The following is a 24,644-nucleotide window of genomic DNA, read 5'->3' as shown; positions in this document are numbered from 1 at the left end:
TTCTACATTACAACTCATCCCGTTGCCCTATCATCAGCTTCTCCTTCCGAGGAGTCTCATTAGGAGCCTCTGATTGTAAACCAACTGCCTCATCTTCAGCACTATCACTCTGGTTCCAATCCTCCTGTCAAATTAGTTTAAGCCCACCTGAACTCTGGCCACCCTGCCCGCAATGATATAGGTCCCCTTTGGGTTCAGGTGTAACTCGTACCTTTTGTTTAAGTTATACTTTCCCCAGAAGCGATCCCAATGATCCATAAATCTGAACCCCTTCCACCTGCACCAGTTCCTCAGCCACTCATTCAGGGGCCAAATTATCCTATACTTACCCTCACTGGCATGTGGCACAGGCAGCAATCCAGAGATTATTGCCCTGGAGATCCTGTTTCTCAGCTTTCTACCTCACTCTGTAAAATCTCTCTTCAGGACCTCCTCACCTTGTCTACCTATGTCATTGGTGCCAATACGTACCAAGATTTCTGGCTGCTCACCCTCCCCATTGAGAATGTCATGGACCCAATCCGAGACATCCCTGATCCTGGCACCAAGGAGGCAACCTACCATGTGGCTGTTTCTAACACGCCCACAGAACCTCATCTCTTTTCTTCTAAGGAATCTCCTATCAACACAGCAGTTTTCACGCCTCTGGTCTTTTGACCCACAGCACCAGAGTCAGTGCCAGAGAGCTGGTCACTGTGTCTCCCGCTGTTAGATTGTCCCCCTCAAAGGTATCTGAAGTTGTATACTTATTATTGAGGGAACGGCCACAGATGTACTCTGCGCTGGCGGTGCATTTCCCCTCCTTCTCCTGATAGTCACCCAGTTACTTGTTTCCTGTGACCTCGGGGTGACGACCCCCTGTAGCTCCTGTCTTACCACCTCCTCATTCTCCCGTAAGAGTCAAAGGTCATTGAGCTACAAACAGTCTGCTGCCCCATTCCATCATGACTCCATCGCCACAGATGGGTGTATGTAAGGCAGAGGTTGATAGATTCTTCATTAGTCAGTGCATGAAGGGTAACAGGAGAAAGCAGGAGATTGGGGCTGAGAGGGAAATGGATCAGCCATGATGAAATGACAGAGCAGATTTGATGGGTCCAATGGTCTAATTCTGCTCCTATATCTACAAGAGGAGAGGCTGTACTTGATCTGGTATTGGGAAGTGAGCCTAGTCAGGTGTCAGGTCTCTCAGTGGGACAGTATCTTGGAGATAGTGATCACAATTCTATCTCCTTTACCATAACATTGGAGAGGGATAGGACCAGACAAGTCAGGAAAAAGTTTAATTGGAGTAAGGGGAAATAAGAAGTTATCAGGCAGGAACCTGGAGGCATAAATTGGGAGCAGATGTTCTCAGGGAAATGTACAGCAGAAATGTAGTAAATGTTCAGGGGATATTTGCATGATGTTCTGCATAGGTACGTCCAATGAGACAGGGAAAGGATGGTAGCATACAGGAACCATGGTGTACAAAGGCTGTAGAAAATCTAGTCAAGAAGAAAAGAAGAGCTTACGGAAGATTCAAAAAATAAGGTAATGATAGAGATCTAGAAAATTATAAGGCTAGCAGGAAGGAGCTTAAGAATGAAATTAGGAGAGATAGAAGGGGCTATGAGAAGGCCTTGGCAAGCAGGATTAAGGAAAACCCCAAGGCATTCTGCAAGTATGTGAAGAGCAAGAGGATAAGATATGAGAGAATAGGACCAATCAAGTGTGACAGTGGAAAAGTGTGTATGGAACCGGAGGAGGTAGCGGGAGTACTTAATGAATACTTTGCTTCAGTATTCACTGTGGAAAAGAAGCTTGGCAATTGTAGGGATGACTTACAGCAGACTGAAAAGCCTGAGCATATAGACATTAAGAAAGAGGATGTGCTGGAGCTTTTGGAAAACATCAAGTTAGATAAGTCATCGGGACCGGATGAGATGTACCCAGGCTACTGCAGGAGGCAAGGGAGGAGATTGCTGAGCCTCTGGTGATGATTTTTGCATCATCAATGGAGACAGGAGAGGTTCCGTAGGATTGGAAGGTTGCAGACGTTGTTCCCTTATTCAAGAAATGGAGTAGAGATAGCCCAGGAAATTATAGACCAGTGAGACTTACTTCAGTGGTTGGTAAGTTGATGGAGAAGATCCTGAGAGGCAGGATTGATGAGCATTTGGAGAGGTATAATATGATTAGGAGTAGTCAGCATGGCTTTGTCAAAGGCAAGTCGTGCCTTAAGAGCCTGATTGAATTTTTTGAGGATGTGACTAAACACATTGATGAAGGTAGAGCCGTAGATGTGCTGTATATGGATTTTAGCAAGGCATTTGATAAGGTACCCCATGCAAGGCTTATTAAGAAAGTAAGGAGGCATGGGATCCAAGGGGACATTGCTTTGTGGATCCAGAACTGGCTTGCCCACAGAAAGTAAATAGTGCTTGTAGATGGGTCATAGTCTGCATGGAGGTCAGTGACCAGTGGTGTGCCTCAGGGATCTGTTCTGGGACCCCTTCTCTTCGTGATGTTTATAAATGACCTGAATGAGGAAGTGGGGGGATGAGTTAGTAAATTTGCTGATGACACAAAGGTTGGGGGTGTTGTGGATAGTCAAAGCTTACAGTGGGACATCGATAGGATGCAAAACTGGCTGAGAAGTGGCAGATGGAGTTCAACCCAGGTAGGTGTCAGGTGGTTCATTTTGGTCAGTCAAATAAGATGGCAGAATATAGTATTAATGGTAAGACTCTTGGCAGTGTAGGATGTCAGAGGGATCTTGGGGTCCGAGTCCATAGGACACTCAAAGCTGCTGCGCAGGTTGACTCTGTGGTTAAGATGGCATACGATGTATTAGCCTTCATCAACCATGGGATTGAGTTTAGGAGCCAGGAGGTAATGTTGCAGCTATATAGGACCCTGGTCAGACCCCACTTGGAGTACTGTGCTCAGTTCTGGTCACCTTACTACAGGAAGGATTTGGAAACTATAAGAAGGGTGCAGAGGAAGTTTACAAGGATGTTGCCCGGATTGGGGAGCATGCCTTATGGGAATGGCCTTTTCTCCTTGGAGTGATGGAGGATGAGAAACCATAAGATATAGGAGCAGAAGCAGGCCATTCGGCCCATCGAGTCTGCTCCGCCATTCAACTATCCAAATCTTCCAGTCATCCCCACGCCCCTGCCTTCTCCCCATACCCTTTGATGCCCTGGTTAATCAAGAACCTATCTATCTCCGCCTTAGATACACCCAATGACTTGCCTCCACAGCCGCTTGTGGCAATAAGTTCCACAGATTTACCACCCTCTGACTAAAGTAATTTCTCTGCATCTCTGTTCTAAATGGACATCCTTCAATCCTGAAGTTGTGTCCTCTTACCCTAGACTCTCCTACTGTGGGAAATAACTTTGCCATATCTAATCTGTTCAGGCGTTTTAGCATTCAGAATATTTCTATGAGATCCCCCCTCATTCTCCTAAACTCCAAGAAATACAGCCCAAGGGTTGCCAGATGTTCCTCATACAGTAACCCTTTCATTCCTGGAATCATTCTCATGAAACTTCTCTGAACCCTCTCCAATGCCAGTATCCTTTCTAAAACAAGGAGCCCAAAACTACATACAATATGCCAAGTGTGGTCTCACAAGTGCCTTATAGAGCCTCAACATTATATCCCTGCTCTTATATACTATACATCTAGAAATGAATGCCAACATTGCATTCGCCTTCTGAATCACAGGGTATCTTGCACAAGGACTCCTAAGTCCCTTTGCATCTCTGCATTTTGAATTCTCTCCCCATCTAAGTAATAGTCTGCCCGTTTATTTCTTCCACCAAAGTGCATGACCATACACTTTCCAACATTGTATTTCATTTGCCACTTCTTTGCCCAATCCCCTAAACTATATGTTTCTCTCTGTTTCCTCCACCTATCTTTGTATCATCGGCAAATTTAGTGGTGACCTGATGATAAGCATTGATCATGTGGATAGTCAGAGGCTTTTTCCCAGGGCTCAAATGGCTAACACGAGAGGGCATAGTTCTAAGGTGCTTGGAAGTAGGTACAGAGGAAATGTCAGGGGTAAGTTTTTTACACAGAGAGTGGTGAGTGTGTGGAATGGGCTGCCGGTGATGGTGGTGGAGGCAGATATAATAGGGTCTTTTAAGAGACTCCTGGATAGGTACGTGCAGCTTAGAAAAATTGAGGGCTATGGGTAACCCTAGGTAATTTCTAAAGTAAGTAAATGTTTGGCACAGCGTTGTGGGCCAAAGGGCCTGTATTATGCTGTAGGTTTTCTATGTTTCTATCTTATGGATTTATCATGGTTGATTTATTATCCTCCTCTGTCTGGAAGGTCCCTGAAAGTGGTATCATGCTTCAAATTCTGGGCGAAGCGTTACATCTGGGCCACCTTTAGAGAACAGAAATATTGGGACACTTTTCCCTTTGAACCTGTGCAGGTACATGACTGCACAGTAATTGAAATGCCCTGTGCACATAGCTTTTGTTGCTGCACAGCAGGAATTGGATGTAGCCAGAAGTTTACGAAATGTGAAAGATGTTGTTTTTCATTATAGTCTATACAATTTTCAGTCTAAATATTCACAGTATGTATATTACAAAAATAACATTAAAAGTGCTGCATAGTTTTCAAGCTGTGTAAAAATTTCCTGCTCAGAGGAATGGTTGGTCTGTGCAGATTTTAAAAAAAAGAGAGAATATTGATTGTGGGGAACAAAATATTGGGGTGCCACAGTGGTTGTTTGCTGTTGTTGTTGAGTGGCATTGAGTCATCCTTGTCTCATGGCGACCCTGTGGATAGTGTAGATCTCCATAGGGTTTTCGTGGCAAGATAAGGAAGTAGATTGCCAAGCTTTTCTTCCTTACGTTGGGACCTGGCCAGATTCAAACTCAGGACCATCTGCTTGAAAGTCCAGTGCTGATGCCAGTACACCACCGGCCTATTGCTGAAGGGCTTCAGATTGAAACATCGTCTGTACTTTTTTCCATAGATGCTACCTGGCCTGCTAAGTTCCTCCAGCATTTTGTGTGTGTTGCCATCTGTAAAGTGTTTGTAGATTCTTCCCATGACCACATGGGTTTCCTTCCACAGTCCAAACATACGGGTTAGTAGCTTAATTGGTCAAAATTATCCTGCGATTAGGCTAGAGTTAAATAGGTGGGATGCTGGGTGGTGTGGCTCATTGCGCCAGAAGATCCTGTTCCGTGCTGTATCTCTAAGTTAAAAAAAAAATAAGGTTTTTGACTAAAACGGTAAGCCAGTGGTAAGGATTTAATTAAGATGACAAACTAAATTTTATAAGATGCTTAACAACCAGTGGGGAAAAAGGTTTAGCAAGGAATTCTGGAGTACAGCATTTAGGCTGAAGATCTTGTCAGTGGAGATAATAGAGAGGATAAGGTGATTAGTCACGGAAGCACTGGATGGGTACATACGTATCTACATTTGAGATGTCAGGGTTTTAGGACTGAATAGCAACACACAAAAAAGTTGCTTGTGAATGCAGCAGAATGTACATTTGCAAGATGACATATGATGGAGAAACTGGACTTGAAGACAGAGAAAGCTTCACCCTCAGGGTGGTGTGAGTGCAGAACAAGCTGCCTGTGAGAGTGGTGGATACAGATTCCATTTAAGAGATTATTTGTACAAATACGTTGGTGGAGGATTATGATCTGGGTGCAGGTTGATGGGACTAGGCAGTTTAAATTGTTTGGCACAGACTGGATAGGGTGAAAGGTCTGTTTCTGTGCTGCAGTTTTCTATCACTCTGACAAATGTGAAGTGCTACATTTAGAAGGCAGGCTGAAATTTCTGGACTGCCTGAAGGTGATTGTACTTTGGAATATTATTGACTCAACAGTCTATCAATGTTGACTAGATTGTGGCTGAGGGAATAAGTCCTGCAGAAACAGCTGCAAGAAATTAGGTGAGGTGGGGGAAGGCACCAACGGGAGGTGCAAAAATTGTTTCCTCTCCCTGAGTCCCAGAGCACTCCTCTATTTCAGGGTTAATACTTTCATCTCCATGTTGGATTAGACTGTATAATACACAAAATGCTGGAGGAACTCAGCAGGCCAGGCAGCATCTATGGAAAAGAGTACACAGACGACATTTCGGGCCGAGTCCCTTCATCAGGGTCACGGCTGATGAAGGGTTTTGACTGAGATGTCGACTGTTTACTCTTTTCCATAGATGCTGCCTGGCCTGCTGAGTTATGCTTGTTTGTATATTTGTATAGTTACCTATATACATGTTTGGTGGCGGAGTGGAGATAATGTCTCTCCCAAAGGATGTGTAGGGCACTCCTTCCCTCCACCAGCCTGCAGATCACCCTTGGACAAGGTGTAGCACCTGCTTAGCCTCTCCTCCCTCCTGATCAGGGTCACGTGAAGCCATGGCAGCAGGTGGTAGATGGTCGTACGAGCAGCTGGTGCATATCACAAGTCCTGGTTATGCGGCTACTGACGCCAGGCAGACGATCTCTGAAGATTATTGATAATAGCTGGGGTCACCGATCTTGTAAAGACACTGCCCAGAAGGCGGCAATAGCAAACCGCTTCTGTAGAAAAATTTGCCAAGGACAGTTATGGTCATGGAAAGACCATGATCACCCACATCATACGGCATGGCACAAAACGAACGAAATACATGTAATTGTTCAATGTATTTTGTAGTGGTTGCAGTTGCAATTATGCATTATTTGTATTTGATTGTTTAACATTTATCTATGGAATTTGAATGGTATTTATTGTTGTTAATAAATTGGTATAAGAAGGGTAAAGCACATTGCCTCAGCCTCTTCTTTGCCTTTGCTTTCTTTTACCACTCGGCTCTCCTTTCCTAATCCCTTTGTTCTCTTAATGCTTAATAAACTATCATAAGCAACATGCTTTAAGCCTCATTCTTGACTGCCGAAGAACCTCAGATCAAAAACATCACAATCCAACACCATATCACCCCTCATGGGTATATGGTCATGAGAGGTGACATGGAGAAAAGAGACTGAACCTGGAAACAGAGGAGGGTTCTGTTCTCATTGAGCAGGAGTTAGATTAAAAATGTCTGCTTTTACCAATTGCTTAAAGTGGGATTCCAGCTAAAATACTCTGAATGAAACATAGATTGTGAACACTATCATATTTATTTCGCAAAACAAATGAAAGTAGTACGCAAGTCAACCAACGTTTTATAAACACAAGATTCTGCAGATGCTGGAAATCCAGTGCAACACACAAAACGCTGTAAGAACTCAGCAGGCCAGGTAGCATCTATGGAAAAGAATAAGCAGTTGTTGTTTTGGGCTGAGACTCTTCATCAGGACTGGAAAGGAAGGGTGCAGAAACAAGAAGATGCTTCCTGAGCTGACCAGTTCCTCCAGCAGTGCATATTACTGTGTGTTTTTATTTTGTTTTGGGGTTTGTGTAAAGCACTTTGGGGCTGGCATGGTTAGTGTAGCACTATTAGAGCGCCAGTGATCCTGGATCAATTTTTGTCACTGTCTGTACGGAGGCTGTGCATTCTCCGTGACCACGCAGATCTCCTCTGGGTGCTCTGGTTACCTCCCACAATCCAACACGTAGGTTAATTAGACACCCGGGTGGAATTGGGCAGCGCTGACTTGTTAGGCCAGAAGGACCTGTTACTATGCTGAATCTCAAACTCCTAAACCTTGTAAATTAATTCCATTCATGCCCCAGTTGGTAACATGGTGCTTGTTTCCAGAGGAGTGCACCCTTAACGTGCAACCCTGGGAAGCTGAAGAATAACAAGACTGGAAAGCTGGATGCAATGATCAAGTCATTCAGTGAGCTTTCAATTTACTGATAATGATAACGAAGGTGGGATCACCTTTAAAATACTAGGATTTAATCTCGGAAATTAAAGGGTCAATATATGAGGAGTGTTTGATGGACCTGTGCCTGTATTTGCTGGAGTTTAAAAAATAATGAAGCCCATTGAATATTGTAAGGCCTAGATAGAGTGGATGTGGAGAGTATGTTTCCAATAGTAGGGGAGTCTAGGCCCACAGGACATAACTACAGAGTGGAAGGACATCCTTTTAGAACAGAGATGAGGAGGAATTTCTTTAACCAGAAAGTGGTGAAACTGTGGAATTCATTGCTACAGACTGCTGTGGAAGCCAAATCATTGGGTATATTTAAAGCAGAGATTGATAGGTTCTTGGTTAGGCAGGGCATCAAAGGTTATGGAGAGAAGGCAGGCGAATGGGGTTGAAAGGAAAAACAACCACGATGGAATGGCGGAGCAGACTTGATGGGCCAAATGGCCTAATTCTACTCCTGTGTCTTATCATCATATGGTCTGAAAAACAGATAAGAAAGTATTCAATAGACTTCGCAGAGATAGCAATCAGAATTTTTCGGAGCACCTGGATTCATCAAAACGGAATAAAAAAACCAAGAAAAACACAACAGTTTCATAGTTCTAGATTGCTCCAAGGCATTTGGTACTGCTCCGGTATGAGGGGGAGCGCAGAGCACACCAGTATGGCAGCATGCAGGGTATCCAACCAAACTTTACTGATAACTCTGCTTGTACATTATGTGAACTCCTCCCATGTGGGCGTGGCCAATTGAGTGGCATAGGATTAAACCCATTAACTACCACAACAAATCCTAACTCAAGTTCCTATTTTCATTCAGAAAGCTAATAAAGAGCCAATAAGGTGTGGGATGTTCACTTTATAAACATCCATTCACTGTCCAACTACACACACAGTAGTGTGTTTTACACAAGTGAAATAATGTACAAATCACTCTCATCGTTGCTGTAGGAGCCATGTATCTATTTTCTATCTGTGTTATAGTTTGTGTCACACTTCTATTATGAGCAGTTTGTCACGTGGGTTGGGATGCGGTAGAAGCAAAGAGCTTAGTTACGTATTCATGTTTTGTCTTTGGGGATCCATCTAGTTAGGGTGTAACACCTTTTTTGTTGACTGCTTAAGTTTGCTTTATTTCGCTCTATTATGTTGAGAATAGTTTAAGTACTTGTAATATGCCAAGACTGTTTATTTGGTTATATTGCTAATTTTAATTTCATTAGCTTTTAATCGCTTCAACATTGTTTTGCTGGTTTTTTAATAAAAGATTGAATGTATTCTTTGACTTTGTAACCTTGTTATTGGATTGGACATCGTGTCATTCAGGATCAACTCCTCCCCCTGCTCGTCTTGCTTAGTCTCTAAGTGGTGTTGATTTGTTATTGGATTAGAGAGTGCATCACACAGGATCGACCTTCTCCCCCCTCCTCCTTGCTAAGTTTCTAAGTAGTATTAGCTTGCCAGAGTAGCTGTTACAACTGCTCTGCTGGAGTTCTAGATGGTGTTGCTGAAATTAGAGTCATAGAACCATAGAGCAGTACAAGGCAGAAACAGGCCCTTCAGCCCACCTTGTCCATGCTGAAATATTAATCTGCTAGTCCCATGAACCTGCACCTGGATCATAACCCTCTATGCCCTTCCTATCCATGTACTTATCCAAATGTCTCTTACATGTTGAAATTGAACCCGTATCCATGACTTCTGCTGGCAGCTTGTTCCACACTCTCATCGTTCTCTGAGCCAAGATGTTCCCCCTCAGGTTCTCCTTAAACATTTCACCTTTCACCCCTAACCCATGACTTCTGTTGTAGTCCACTTAACCTCAGTGGAAAATGCCTGCTTGAATTTACCCCATCTATAGCCCTCATAACTTTTGTATACAATTTCTGATATCTCTTCAAGAGATTCAAATACCTATTTCAGATGGAAAAGTAGTTCATACCCCACGAAGAAAGGTCACTTACACAAATCCACCCAGAAAAATCTGGGCAGCATTTCCCTGTTTTAGACTAGGATTAGCTTGGATATCCACTCCTACCCCTTTCTCCCTCTTGGTACCATTTAGTTGGATGGGCAGAGATTACAATGAAATACATTTTTTAATTTCAATCCTAATCCATATCATGAACTTCAGTCATTCATACATGCACACTTATTGCACATTAACACAAGCTTAATCAGGCTTTGATAATTTAAAGTCTACCATATTTTTAAAGAATGCCTTAAGAATTGATTTTCTTGTTAAAATATTTAACATGTACATGAAACTTATAAAAAAAGTACTTTCTAATATTAAAAAAACTGAAATTCCACATACTTTTTAATAATTTTCCTCACATTCTTTGTTCCCTGCCACACAAGTGGCTTCTTGCCAGTATAGATTGTCACAATTGTTTGCTTATAAGTGACATTCCAAAATGGGGATTAGTGACAGGATAAGAGTTGCTCCTGTTGTCGTGACACCCGTCAGTCTTTGACCACTTTTTCACACAATCATTTCTAACAAGAATAGGCTTCTTCCCATTTATATTTGGCTAATTTACAATAATGCTGTTTGATGACCATTCTGAATCCTCAAACACATTACTGAATTACTTCACTGGTTTGAAACAATATTTTTCATACAGTATATCAACAAGTAATAGCAAGTTACAGTAAGACGCACATTTCTTGTCACACTAAGTAAACAAGCACCTGCCTTAAAGCAGCAAATTGGATCTTTCCTGAAGGTGACCCACATGTTAAGCTTTCAGCAAACTGCCCAATAAACCATTATAACTTTTTCCCACAGGAAGGGCTGCTGGCTCACACTTCATGGTGTCAAAAGATGGTTTCCAGGCGAAGAATGCTGTTCTATTAAATCGATAAACGCTTCAAATTCTCAAGGAGAAAATACTTTGGGAGAAGCGAATAACATTGACCTTATCACACATCTTTAACATCCCTGTCTGAGGGATGGTAGTTGTTAGCTGGTTTGCAACTGGATAAAAGATGCTGGGAAGAGACCTCTCCTGTGTGGCTGTCCATCTATGTATCCATTCTAGAACAAGGAGAAAAATAGTTTTAAAATCAGAGCTCAATAGTAAAAATATAGCAAAGGCAATAAACACTTTTGCTCTACCCATATTAATGCTTTCTTTTGGTATATTGTCTTGATGTGAAACAGATCTGAAAAATTTACAGAGAAAAATAAGAATTGAAATGACAAATTTTAGAAAACACTATGTACACTCCAATGTGCTTAGGACAGGAGGAGGAAGAGGAATAACAGACATTAAAACTTATACAACAGTCAGAAAAAACTTTTAAGGAAATATTTTCATCAACAAAAACAAGATGCAGCACTCCACATGAGCATAAACAATGTTGATAAGAAGTACACACCATTAAACTTAAATGAAAGCACAACCCTGAAAATGAAGGAATTATCACTATTGAAGAAAAGGTTAACCAATGGAGGAGCATGACACTCCATGGAAGACATCCCCATGATCTGAGCAGACTGGATGTTGACAAGGAAGCATTGAATGCTTGGCTCAGAGGTGGAGATCTCTTCCCAGAAACAGAGCGGTTCCCTATGGCAATACAGGACCAGGTGGCTAACATAAAAACCTATCAAACTACTTAATAAAATACCAACAAATTCAAGATAATAAATACAGAAAATGTCTGATACTGATTCTGAGAAACCAGAAACAATCCAAACCATTACAGGATCCTGCAGCGATTTAATTTTACTTATAGAGGCACAATCAAGTGGCAATTGTCATTCACCAAAATCTTGTTTAAAGTATAAACTCATAAAAAACATCCCACAAATTACATTACAAATGATCCATTATTACAGATAGTACAATGCATAATAACTGTCCAGATATAGTATTACAGGATAAACAAGAACAACTTACATCTTAAATACTGTATAACCATTCTAAATACACATAAACTCCAGAAATTAATAAGTAAAAAACACCAGAAATATGCTCAATGAAAAGAGAAAATTGAAAGACTATGGAACATAAAGGGATATATGTACCTTGTCCCAATAGTAATATCTACAACTCGTACCATCCCAAAGGCATTACATGGTAGTATTAAACAATAAGGCATACACAGTAATATTTATGTAAATCTCCAGAAGGCCACAATACTAAACACTTCTAGAATATCCAAAAGTTCCTAGCAATTGAGAAATGACTGTGCTCGGCTATGCCCATACCACAGGATGGGAGGGGTCTGGAAGAGTAAAATTAGTATAGGGCATTTGATATCTTGAATCCCACCACTGATCAGATCCTTCCAGCAGCACTGACCTGCTTGTGATACTGAAGCCAGTTGATTTTTGCCTTTCACAGCAAGTTGTGCCAGAATTCCAAATAGATATTTGCATCTTATCACCTGGATTCAAGTAGAAACTTTTAGAATATTTTAGGATATGGTGTAAAAGTTCATTTCAAATGATCTGTCCTGGGACCAGCACATATGTGTCATTACAACAAAGGCACAGCAGCACTTCTACTTTCTTAGAAGTTTGTGCAGAGTCGGCATGTCATCTAAAACTCTGACCAACTTCTATAGATGCACAGGGGAAATTCTTGACTGGTTGCATCACGGCCTGGTATGGAAACACCAATACCCAGAAACAGCCTACAGTCTACAGATAAAAGTGAATACTGCCCAGTCCATCACAGTAAAAGCCCTCCCAACTATTGAGCACTTCTACAAGTAGTACTGTCACAAGAAAACAAGGACCCCGCCCCCACCAGGTTCAGGAACAGTTGTTATCCTACAAGCAATAGGGTCCTGAACCAGCATGGATAACTTCACTCACCTCAACTTTGAACTGATTTCTTAACCAATGGACTCACTTTCAAGGACACTATGACTCATGTTCTCAATATTTATTTATATACATATTTATTTATTATTACTTGTGTTTAGCATTTTCACATTTTGTCTTCTTTTACACATTGGTTGTTTGTTTGTCTTTGTTTGTATGTAGTTTTTCATTGATTCTATTGTGTTTCTTTGTGTAATCCCCTGGTTAAGATTTTTACTGTTATGCTGTAGATATTTCATTTTAGCAGTTCTATGAGAGCAGTCTGTTTTGACTTCAGCATATTTGGGTTTGAGCTAAAGGTAAGGGGCTATGTTGTTCATCTTAGGAATGTTGTGTCAGCCAGTCAAGATGGTGGAATTTGGAGAAGGTTCCAGAGAACGCTGGGTGGAGAGGTTTCTGTGATGGACGCTGGCGTGGGTCGAGGTCTTTTTGGCGGGAGCTGGGAGAAGACAGGAGGGAAGATGGCTGAGGATGTCGTCCCTGTTGCACAAGCTGCTTTACCAATACTCCCGTGGGGGACCTGTTTGTTTGAGATGGATTTCGAGTGACATTCAGAAGGCGTGTGCTTTCATGTAGATTGTAGGTCCAGTGAGTGAGTTAAAGACAATTTCAAGATGAGCTCCAACTTATATGCACATTTGGACTGGGTTAACTGTAATGGGCCCTTTTTTAAAATTTTCTTCCTCCTAACTGCTTGATAAAGCTGAAATTTGCAAATACACTTTCTTTATAATTGTATGCAGTGTATGATCTGTTATTTCTTGCCAACAGCCAATTGCATGGGAGCGGTATTCGCACAGATCGGAGCTTGGGTGGTTCAGACATACCAACGTCCAGGTTTTGGTGGGACCCAGGTAATACCGACCCTAGACATATGGAGTTTAAGAAAGGTGGTTTTCTCACTGCTGAGTCCAGTGGCTGTTAGAGAGGGGCTAATGAGCCACATCTCTAGAGATGCCCGATAAAAAGGGCTTTCATTTGTATCTACAGTGAATGTCCAAAAGAAAATGAATCTCAGAGTAGTATATGGTGACATACAGTACTGTGCGAAAGTCTTAGGCACATAAACATAGCTAGGGTGCTTAAGACTTTTGCACAGTACTGTAGTAATTTTATGTACTGCATTGTACTGCTGCTGAAAAGAAAGTAAATTTCATGCAATATGTGAGTGATGATAAACCTGATTCTGCTATGGGTCTCTATTGTGAACTGAGCGTGGAAAGGAGGCAGGGAAAGGGGAGAGCAGGAAACATCCGAGAGACAGTCTGTAATGATCAATAAACTAATTGCATGGAATCAAATAACCTTGTCTGCTGTCTCTGAGATGGCTGTGTCTGCACCCGCAACACCCTGCTGCTCCTGGTACTCCTTCTCTGCCACCTGTTCCACACCCCTCCTGCGCATGCCATTCTCACCATTCCCAACATTCTTTGCCCCCAACAGATTTACAAACTTGCTCTCCTCTCACATTGACCCTAGTTATATATAGCTGCCTAAGACTTTTGCACAGTACACTATATGTATTTTGATAATAAATAAACTTTGAACTTTGATATTGTATTTTTTAATATATTGATCCATATATCAAAAGCTTCGTCTGATCTGTTGCATGCAAAAACAAACATTTCACAGCCATTGTCCAGGAAAAAAAAATCAGAGTACTCTCGCCATGTTTTCTGATAAATATGGATATTTGTTTTATTACAGATTTGCACTTCAGTTGCTGTGATTAGATTTCAAGAATTAGTTGTGTGTGAAGCGCTTTGGGGCAAGAACTGTTCTATATACGTAAGCCAATGACTTTCTAGTTCCAGTACAGAATTCCAATTGTTCTTATTACTTTAGATCTGGGGTTCCCAACCTGGGGTCCATTGACCCCTTGCTTCATTGAATTGGTCCATGACAAAAAATGGTTGGGAACCCCTGCTTTAGACATTTCAATTCTCTCTGACCGATTACACCACTCTACACGCCCCTCTACATCTTCATCTTTTAAATTCTCCTCCTGAGTATCTACTTAACATCTGCCTTACTTCTCTGCTCACTATTCATTCTCTGTAATCTACATTGGACAGGTTTCAAGACTCAGAATTAATCATAGATTTAATTCCTTGAGCCAAGTAATCAAATACAGCACAAAACCTTCTGTGGCACTAATCCAAAAAAATTCCAACTGGAATTACTTTGTTGTAATTAAATTCTACTGATTTATTGTGTGGTATTTGTAGATTTGAAACTTCCCACGTTATGTCAGAATTTCGGACACAAGACAGCCACTCACGTCTTGCAACATCACATAAACAAAGTGAAGAATAACAGTTAACCTTTGTTTCATCAAGTGGCTGGGAGAGACATTGACCAATATACTAAGAATTCCTGGGTATTATGTAGAACTGTACAGAACAGGAACAGACCAGTCGGCCCATTTGGTTGTGCTACACTAATTAAACTTGTAAGTAAATACCTAACTAAACTAATTCCTTCTTATATCTCTCCATTTTCTATCACATGAGTACCTAAGAGCCCTTAAAGCAGGGATTCCCTAACTGGGATCCACAGACCATTTGCTTAATGGTATTGGTCCATGGTATAAAAAAGGTTAGGAACCTCTGCTTTAAAGCCTCTATTGTATCGGCCTCCGCTGCCACTTCAGGCACTACACTCAAGGTACCTACCACTCTCTGTGTAAAGAGATTTGACCCACACAGCTCCTTTGAACTTGCCCCCTCTCACCTTAAATGCATGTCCTCTAGTATTAGACATACCAGCACTGGGAAAAATATACTGGCTGATTATCTAGGCCTCTAATCATTTTATAAACTTCTATCAGATCTCCCCTTTGTCTTTGTCGCTACAGAAAAATCAAGTAAGGTGGAGATTGACAGGTTCTTGATTAGTCAGGTTATGGGGAGAAGGCAGGAGAATGGGGTTGGGGTTGAGAGGGAAATGGATCAGCCATGATGAAATGGCAAAACAGACTTGATGGGTCTACGTCTTATGTTCTTGTCCAGCCTCTCCTTATAGCACATTGCCCTCTTGTCTAGGGCAGCACCTTGATAAATCTCTTCTGCATCCTCTCAAAGGCCTCCATGTTGTTCCTATAACGGGGTGACTAGAATTGAATGCAGTACTCCAGATGCAGCATAACCAGAGTTTTATAAAGCTGCAATATGACTCACTGACTCTTGAACTCAACACCTCAAATTCTCAAATTCAATTTACCTGATTGAATAGACAATGTAGGATTTTCTCAGTACTATTCATTACTTGCCCAGATTATGTACTTTACTCCTGTCGTGTTATTTGTGATTCAATGTAGTTATGAAATATGCCTTAATAATGTGACAATTATAACAAACACTAATTTGTATTATTAATGATCAAGTCCAGTAATATGTATAACACACAAGAGGTTCTGCAGATGCTGGAAATCCAAAGCAATACACACAAAATGATGGAGGAACTCAGCAGGTCAGGCAGCATCTACTGAGAGGAACAAACAGTTAACGTATCAGGCCAAAACCTTTCATCAGGACTCAGAATACTTGTAACTCATAATATGTATTACAAGTAATTACTGGAGGGCAATTTTCAATATAAGTGAAAAGGCAGTTTTTCTAGCTCAGCTGTAACTGTATTTGTTATGCAGACATAAAGCTCAACTTCTCCTGCCAAATGCCTCTCATAATAATCTTGAGCATAGAGCACAGTTAAGATTTAGTTAAGATATCCCCAGCCTTCTCAACTGCCATGATGGGGCTACTCTCAGGTAGTGTCTAACTCCTCCAAGAGGACCACAACCTTGTCATAGTTTGGAGGTTTGCATGCCTCAATGACATGGAGAGCTATGTTGGTTGGAGTTAGGGTTTTATGTTTTGGTAAGGTCACCCATGCCAAACAGGTCAAAGGGAAGAGGCCTGACTAAGAGTGGTCCACCGGTCCTTCAGCTTCGGGGGTTCAGCTCAGGGCTAACAACCCTGACTGGTAAAACAAAATTGTTACAGAAACAGCAATGAAAAATTCTTCTACATCTGAGTGCGATGGTATTCCTGGGTCTCCGCTTAGGACTTGCATGACTGACAGTAATGAAAAATGAAAGGAAGCTGACAAGATGAAGGAAGCCCTGAACACCGCCATTGATGGAGGACCTTCATTGCTGCCCTAAACGCCAGTGATGTAACAAGCTGTAATTAAGTGTCTAACCTGACAGCATGAACGTGGATTTCTCTAACTTCCGGTAATACTTTCCCCCTCTCCCTCCTCTCTTTTTCCATTCTGGCTCCGCTTTACCCCTTCCCTTCTCTTCACCTGCCCATCTCCTCTCTCTGGTGCCCCTCTTTCTTTCCTTTCTCTCATGGTCCACTCTCCTCTCCTATCAGATGTCTCCTTCTTTAGCCCTTTACCTTTTCCACCTATCACCTCCCAGCTTCTCACTTCATACTCCCTCCCCCATCCACCCATCTTTCCCCTCACATGGTCTCACCTATCACCTTCTGGCTTGTATTTCTTCCACTCCCTCAACCTCCTTACTCTGGTTTCCAGTCTCCCTTGTATTTATTCCTCTCCCCCAACCTCCTTACTCTGGTTTCCTCCCCCTTGTATTTATTCCTCTCCCCCAACCTCCTTACTCTGGTTTCCAGTCTCCCTTGTATTTATTCCACTCCCCCAACCTCCTTACTCTGGTTTCCTCTCCCCCAACCTCCTTACTCTGGTTACCTCCCCCTTGTATTTATTCCACACCCCCAACCCCCTTACTCTGGTTTCGTCTCCCCCAACCTCCTTACTCTGGTTTCCTCTCCCCCAACCTCCTTACTCTGGTTTCCTCCCCCTTCCTTTCCAGTCCCGATGAAGAGTCACGGCCCAAAGTATCAGCTCTTTATTCCTCTCCATAGGTGCTGCCTGACCTGCTGTTTTCCTCCAGCATTTTGTGTGTGTTTCTCTGGATTTCCAGCATCTCTTGGATTTAAGATTTAGTTAAAATTTGTTCCTGGCAATGGAAAGAAAAAGGGTGTTCTTTTAATTTGGAAAATTTTACAACTGACATTTACAGAGATATCATCATAAATCCACGTGCATTATATCACTATCATACCAATATTACGACTATATTTTTGGGATTACTGTTGTGTATTTAATACTTCAGTAATATTTGAGTAATATTGTAAGCAGATTAAAACCATAAGAAAGTCTGAAGATGCTATTAATCCAAAGCATTACACACAAAATGCTGGCTTTTAAACTTCTTCAGGGTAGGCATCCGTCAAAGAGACTTTGCCAAAGTAGTAACATCACAAACACGAGAAAAGCAGCTTTTTGTGGGCACTACCTTGTAAATTTATTGTTTGATTAAGCATTCTTTGTTGTTTACATAATTCATTGAGAGTTATATGTAAATATACGTGAATGGCATATGTCATCACGCATCCACATGGTAAGTGTGCATCTCAAAAAGAACAAAGTAGACTTGTTTATTCCCGGGCTTCCATGTTTTCCTTTCAATTATTTTTGGAGATACAAAACATAACAATTACAACTTTTGCCACCTTGGAAACACCTTACTGTTGCAGACATCGTGTACCAAGAACTGAGAATTAAATAATGGGTATTTATGAAACAACGCACAAAACAAGCATGTTTTAAAGGCTTGGAGATGCTGTGGAACTGCCTATTCTGAACTCAGCTGAACAGCTGCCTCTGATTGTAACAGTGTAGAACAATGCAGAGGATGAAAGAGTTAGTTTGCATTCCCACATAGAAAGAAGCATAACAAAGATAATGACATAGTATTATGAAACAGAAGATAATGACGAGCATAGATAAGGAATGCAGGGGATCCAAGTGAGAATATTCTTACACAGTAACAATCTCTTTCCAAGGGCAGAAGTCATATACTAGAGGATATGTATTTCAGGTAAGGGGGGAAAGTTTAAAGAAGATGTGCCGGGCAAACCTTTTTACACAGAGAGTTGGTGGAAGCAGATACAATAGAGGCATTTAAGAAGATGTTAAATAGACACATGAAATTGCAGGGAACGGAGGGATATGGATCATGTACAGGCTGAAGAAAATCAGTTTAATTCAGCATTGTGTTTAGTGCAGACACTGTGGGCCAAAAGGCCTGTTCCTGTGCCTTATTGTTCTATGTTCGATAAAGCATCAGCACCAACCTGCCTGAGGTTGGTAAATGATCCTTCTTTGACAACATAAGTTAGATACATACCCACCACTCCTTATCTTCCTCTCCAGTAACTACAATCACCTCTCCCTCCTCGAATGTAAGTTCGTCAGCATGATCAGCTGTGCAGTTGTAAATGGCTTTTCCTTTACGGATTCTAGGTTTTGTCTGTGAAACAAATAATTATATGTAGCTTGATTTTAACTGGCTCTTTTTCACATTAACTTCCTACACAATTGCTTTCCCTCTTCAGCAGTGCATGCAGCGAGCTCGCTGGCTGGGCTTGGACTAGAGGAATGGGAATCCCGTTCAGCACTATGAACTTCTGATAAAACAGAAGGAAACACAGACATTGATGCATGAACGAAATTGCAATTATAAACACTTAAATTTACTTATTTTCATTTATGTTTCAGCCTGGTGTCTGTATTTAAACATTATAAAGCTGCTAAGGATAAAGATAATTTGTTCCAGGTTCCTGGTAAGACCAATCTAGTTAGACCCATTCTCTGGCCTTTTCTCTATAGTGTGCATTTCCTCTTCCTTCAGATATGGACGCCATAGTCGCATAGCGATTACTGCAACACTATTACAGCTTGAGGCGTCAGAGTTCAGAGTTCAATTCCGGCATCCTCTGTAAGAAAGTTTCCGTGAAGTGTGTGGGTTTTCTCTGAGTTCTGCAGTTTCCTCCCTCAGTCTAAGCACACTGGTTAAGGGGTTAATTAGTCATTGTAAATTAGGTTAGGGTTAAGTAGGGAACTGCTGGATGGTACAGCTTGGTGGGATGGAAGGAAGGGCCTGTTTCGCACTGGATCTCTAAATAAATAAATACTAACAAGTTCCCTTTTTAAAACTCTACTACCTGCGAGGTACTGCATTCCAAGTCATAGCTGAGTGCTGAAAGTAAAAGCTTTTCTCCTTAACTATTTCAGTTAATTTGCGCCTCAGTTGTCTCAGCAAAAGTCTTAATCAATCTATTTAAACATACATTCAGTGGCTACTTTATTGGTACACAAGTGGAACTCTGTGGGTCTTCTGCTACTGCAGCTCATCCACTTCAAGTGTTCGACACGTTGTGAATTCGGAGATGCTCCTCTGCACGCCACTGTTGTAACACATGGTTATTTGAGTTACTGTCACCTTGAACCAATCTGGCCATTCTCCTCTGATCTCTCTCATTAACAAGGTGTTTTCATCCACAGAACTGCTCTTTACTGGATGCTTTTTTGTTTTTCGCACCATCCTCTGTAAACTCTGTTGTGCATGAAATCCCAGGGGATCAGCAGTTTCTGAGATACTCAAACCACCCTGTCTGGCACCAATAATCATTCCACCGTCAAAGTCACTTAGATTATAATACGACAAAATTCACCCTGAAATTTGAGAGGGAGAAGCTAAAGTCAGATGTATCAGTATTACAGTGGAGTAAAGGGAATTATTGAGTCATGGGAAAGAAGCCGGTTAAATTTGATTGGAAAAGAACACTAGCAGGGATGACAGCGAAACAACAATGGCTGGAGCTTTTGTGAGCATTTTGGATGGATAGATACATTCCAAAGAAGTAATACTTTAAAGGCAGGATGATGCAACTGTGGTTAACAAGAGTAGTCAGGGCAACATAAAAGCAAAAGAAAGGGCATGTAATAGAGCAAAAATTGGAGGGAAGCTAGAGGATTGGGAAGCTTTTAAAAGCCAAGAGTGGCCAACTAAAAAAGTCATAAGGAAGAAAAAGATGAAATATGAAGGTAAACTAGCCAATAATATCAAAGAGAATACCACAGCTTTTACAGATATATATATATATAAAGAGTAAAAGAGAGGCGGGAATAGATATCGGACTGCTGGAAAATGACACTGAAGAGGTGGTAATAGGGGACAAAGAAATGGCGGATGAACTGAATAAGTATTTTGCATCAGTCTCCACTGAGGAAGACATGAGCAGAATGCTGGAGATTCAAGAGTGTCAGGGGGCAGAAGTGAGTGCAATTGCTATTACCAAAAAGAAGGTGCTTGGGATAAGTCACCTGGACCAGACAGAGGAAGCTGAAGATTGTGGAGGCATTAGTAATGACCTTCTAAGAAACACTAGATTCTGGAAAATCGCAAATGTCACTCCACTCTTCAAGAAAAGAGGAGGCAGAGAAAGGATATTATGACGCAACTCACACAAAATGCTGGAGGAACTCAGCAGATCATGCAGCACTTATGTAAATGAATAAATAGTCAGTGATTCAGGCTAAGGCCCTTCTGTTTATTCATTCCACAGGTACTGCCTGACCTGCTGAGTTCCTCTGGCATTTTGTGTGTATTGCCCTGGATTTCCAGCATCTGCAGATTTTCCCGTGTTTATGGAAGGAAATTATAGGCCAATTAGCCTGACCTCAGTGACTGTGAAGATGTTGGAGTCAATTGTTAAGGATAAGGTCTCAGTGTACTTGAAGGCACATGATAAAATAGGCCAAAGTCAGTCTATTTCCTCAAGGGAAAATCTTATCTGACAAATCTGACAGAATTCTCTGAGGAAATAACAAGGCGGATAGACAAAGGAAAATCTGAAGATGTGATATACTTGGATTTTCAGAATGCCTTTAACAAGATGCCGCACATGAAGCTGCTTAACAAGAGTCCATGGTATTACAGGAAAGATATTAGCATGGATAGAGCATTGACTGATTGGCAGGAGGAAAAGAGTGGGAATAAAGAGAGCCTTTTCTGGTTGGCTGCTGGTGACTAGTGGTGTTCCGCAGGGGTCTATGTTGGGACCATTTCTTTTTACGTTGTGTGTCAACGATTTGGATGATGGAATTGATGGCTTTGTTGTAAAGTTTGTGGATGATATGAAGAAAGGTGGGGGGGCAGGTAGTTTTGAGGTAGTGAGTCTGCAGAAGGACTTCGACAGATTAGGAGAATGAGAAAAGAAGTGGCAGATGGAATACAGTGTCAGGAGGTGAACGGTCATGCAATTTGGTAGAAGAAATAAAAGCATAGACTATTTTCTAAATGGGGAGAAAAATCTGAGGTGCAAACAGACTTGGGAGTCCTCGTGCAGGATTCCCTTTAGGTTAATTTGCAGGTTGAGTCTGTAGTGTGGAAACCAAATGCAACGTTAGCATTTAATTTTAGAGGACTGGAATATAAAAGCAAGGATATAATGTTGAGGCTTTATAAGGCTCTGCTGAGGACTTACTAGGCATGATGTGAGCAGTTTTGGGCCTTAAGAAAGGATATGCTGAAACTGGAGAGGGTTCAGAGGAGGTTTATGAGAATGATTCCTAGAATGAAAGGATTATCGTATGAGGTACATTCGACGGCTCAAGGCGTGTACTTGCTAGAATTTAGAAGAATGGGGAGGGGTGGTATCCTACTGAAACTTATTGAATGTTGAAAGGCCTACATAGAATGGATTAGAATGGATGTGGAGAGGATGTTTCCTATGGTGGAGGAGTCTAGGACCAGGGGCACAGCCTCAGAATAAAAGAATGAGAATTTAGAAAGGAGATGAGGAGGAGTTTCTTTAGCCAGAGTGTGGTGAAGTTGTGGAGTTCATTGCCATCGTTGGCTGTGGAGGCTAGGTCACTGGGTGTATTTAAGGCAGTGGTTGATAGGTTCTTGATTAGTCAGAGCGTCAAAGGTTTTGAGAAGACAAGAGAATGGGGTGAGAGGGAAAATGAATCAGCCTCAGCGGAGTAGGCTCAATGTGCTGAAGAGCCTAATTCTGCTCCTATGTCTTATAGCCTATGCTCTAACTTCTTTAGGCAGAGAGTAGCGGACCTGTGGAATTCATTGCTGTGAATTCATCTCCTGACCTGCTGAGATCCTCCAGCATTTTGTGTGCATTGATGCATTTCACTGAACATTTAGATGTCTTGAGGTACATGTGAAAAATAAAGTTAATCTTTAGTTTAATCTTTTAATCTGAGTGGTACTATGCTCAGTGGCTACTTTATTAGATACACCTGCTCATTAATGCAAATAGCTAATCAGCCCATCATGTGGCAACAACTCTGAATAAAAGCATGCAGACATGGCCAGAGGTTCAGTTGTTCAGACCAAACATCAGAATGGGGAAGAAAAATTATCTAAGTGACTTAGACTGTGGAATGATTGTTGGAGCAAGATGGGGTGGTTTGGATATCTCAGAAACTGCTGATCTCCTGGGATTTTCACACACAAGTCTCTAGAGGTAACTGAGAATGATGTGAAAAATGAAAAAAAATCCAGTGAGTGGCAGTTTTGTGAGCTCAAATGCCTTGTTATTGAGAGAGGTCAGTGGAGAATGGCCAGGCTGGTTTAACAACTCTGAATGCACAACATGTTAAACCTTGAAGTGATTGGGCTACAGCAGCAGAAGACGACAAACACACACTCAGTGGCCACTTTATATGGTACAGGAGGTCCTAATATAGTGGCTACTGAGCATAAGTGCAGCAGATGTATTGCCAGACACTAAACCTCCCTGATCACTGTTCATTTGAAATGAATGCAATGAAAACCAGAAGTTTCTGAAAAAATCAATTGTCCTGTCTTCCTGTAACCTAGGTGATCTCCTTCAATGCTATCTTCCCACCACCTAACTGCTCAAGCTCTCCAGAGTTCCAGCAATGGTTCTCCCATCATTCTAGTTTGTTGCTGAGTGATTTTGCCACCGGACTGGTCAGGCACAAAACTTGCAAGTTGATAGGAAAATTTAAAGCCTTCACTTATCACAGGTAAACACTGGAAGAAGATAGGATAAACAATTGCTCCAATGTCTTTGTCTCTGTCAGTGAATACACAGAATCTCTGGGAAATCATAAACTTATGTCTGCTTTAACCTATCAAATATTAAAAGGCCGAGATAGAGTGGACGTGGAGAGGCTGTTTCCAGTTGTGTGAGAATCTGGGACGAGAGGCCCCAGCCTCAGAATACAAGAAGAGAGATGAGGAGAAACTTTTTCAGCCACAGTGTAGTGAATCTGTGGAATTCATTGTCACAGACAGCTGTGGAGGCCAAGTTGTTGGGTTATATTTAAAGCGGAAGTTGATAGGTTTTTGATCAGTAAGGACGTCAAAAACATTATGGAGAGAAGGCAGGAGAATGGTGTTGAGGGGATAATATATCAGGCAGGATGAAATGCGGCAGGCCAGGCAGCATCTATGGAATAAAGGACAGATGACATTTCCAACTCAAAAAAAGTCCTGCTGAAGGGTTTTGGCCGAAACATCAACTGTGAGGGCATACAGGAGTGAGATATGCCAACTAGTGGAATGGTACCGCAGCAACAACCTGGCACTCAACGTCAGTAAGATAAAAGCGCTGATTGTGGACTTCAGGAAGGGTAAGACGAAGGACCACATACCAATCCTCATAGAGGGATCAGAAGTGGAGAGAGTGAGCAGCTTCAAGTTCCTGGGCGTCAAGATCTCTGAGGATCTAACCTGGTCCCAACATACTGATGTAGTCATAAAGGAGGCAAGACAGTGGCTATACTTTGTTAGGAGTTTGAAGAGATTTGGTATGTCAACAAATACACTCAAAAACTTCTATAGTTGTACTGTGGAGAGCATTCTGACAGGCTGCATCACTGTCTGGCATGGAGGTGCTACTGCACAGGACCGAAAGAAGCTGCAGAGGTTGTAAGTCTAGTCAGCTCCATCTTGGGCACCAGCCTACAAAGTACCCAGGACATCTTTCGGGAGCGGTGTCTCAGAAAGGCAGTGTCCATTATTAAGGACCTCCAGCACCTAGGGCATGCCCTTTTCTCACTGTTACCGTCAGGTAGGAGATACAGAAGCCTGAAGG

The 24,644-nt window shown here is 41.8% G+C and overlaps 1 protein-coding gene across 1 annotated transcript in view; it reads right to left on the bottom strand.

Annotated features, from left to right (window-relative positions):
* Positions 1–7,079: 7,079 nt before the first annotated feature.
* Positions 7,080–24,644, bottom strand: part of LOC140188153 (arf-GAP with SH3 domain, ANK repeat and PH domain-containing protein 1-like) — a 185,484-nt gene continuing 167,919 nt past the window's right edge. The window contains exons 27-28 of the mRNA XM_072244143.1: positions 18,908–19,030; positions 7,080–10,887 (exon numbers count right to left, since the gene is read on the bottom strand). Of these exons, the coding sequence (XP_072100244.1) occupies positions 10,813–10,887; positions 18,908–19,030 (198 nt within the window). The 3' untranslated portion in view covers positions 7,080–10,812. The remainder of the gene's footprint in view (positions 10,888–18,907; positions 19,031–24,644) is intronic.

This window comes from Mobula birostris, chromosome 2 (assembly GCF_030028105.1).
Source record: "Mobula birostris isolate sMobBir1 chromosome 2, sMobBir1.hap1, whole genome shotgun sequence".
Taxonomy (NCBI): domain Eukaryota; kingdom Metazoa; phylum Chordata; class Chondrichthyes; order Myliobatiformes; family Myliobatidae; genus Mobula; species Mobula birostris.
The sequence above is the reverse complement of the archived record's forward strand: the minus strand, read 5'-3'. Positions and strand labels throughout refer to the sequence as shown.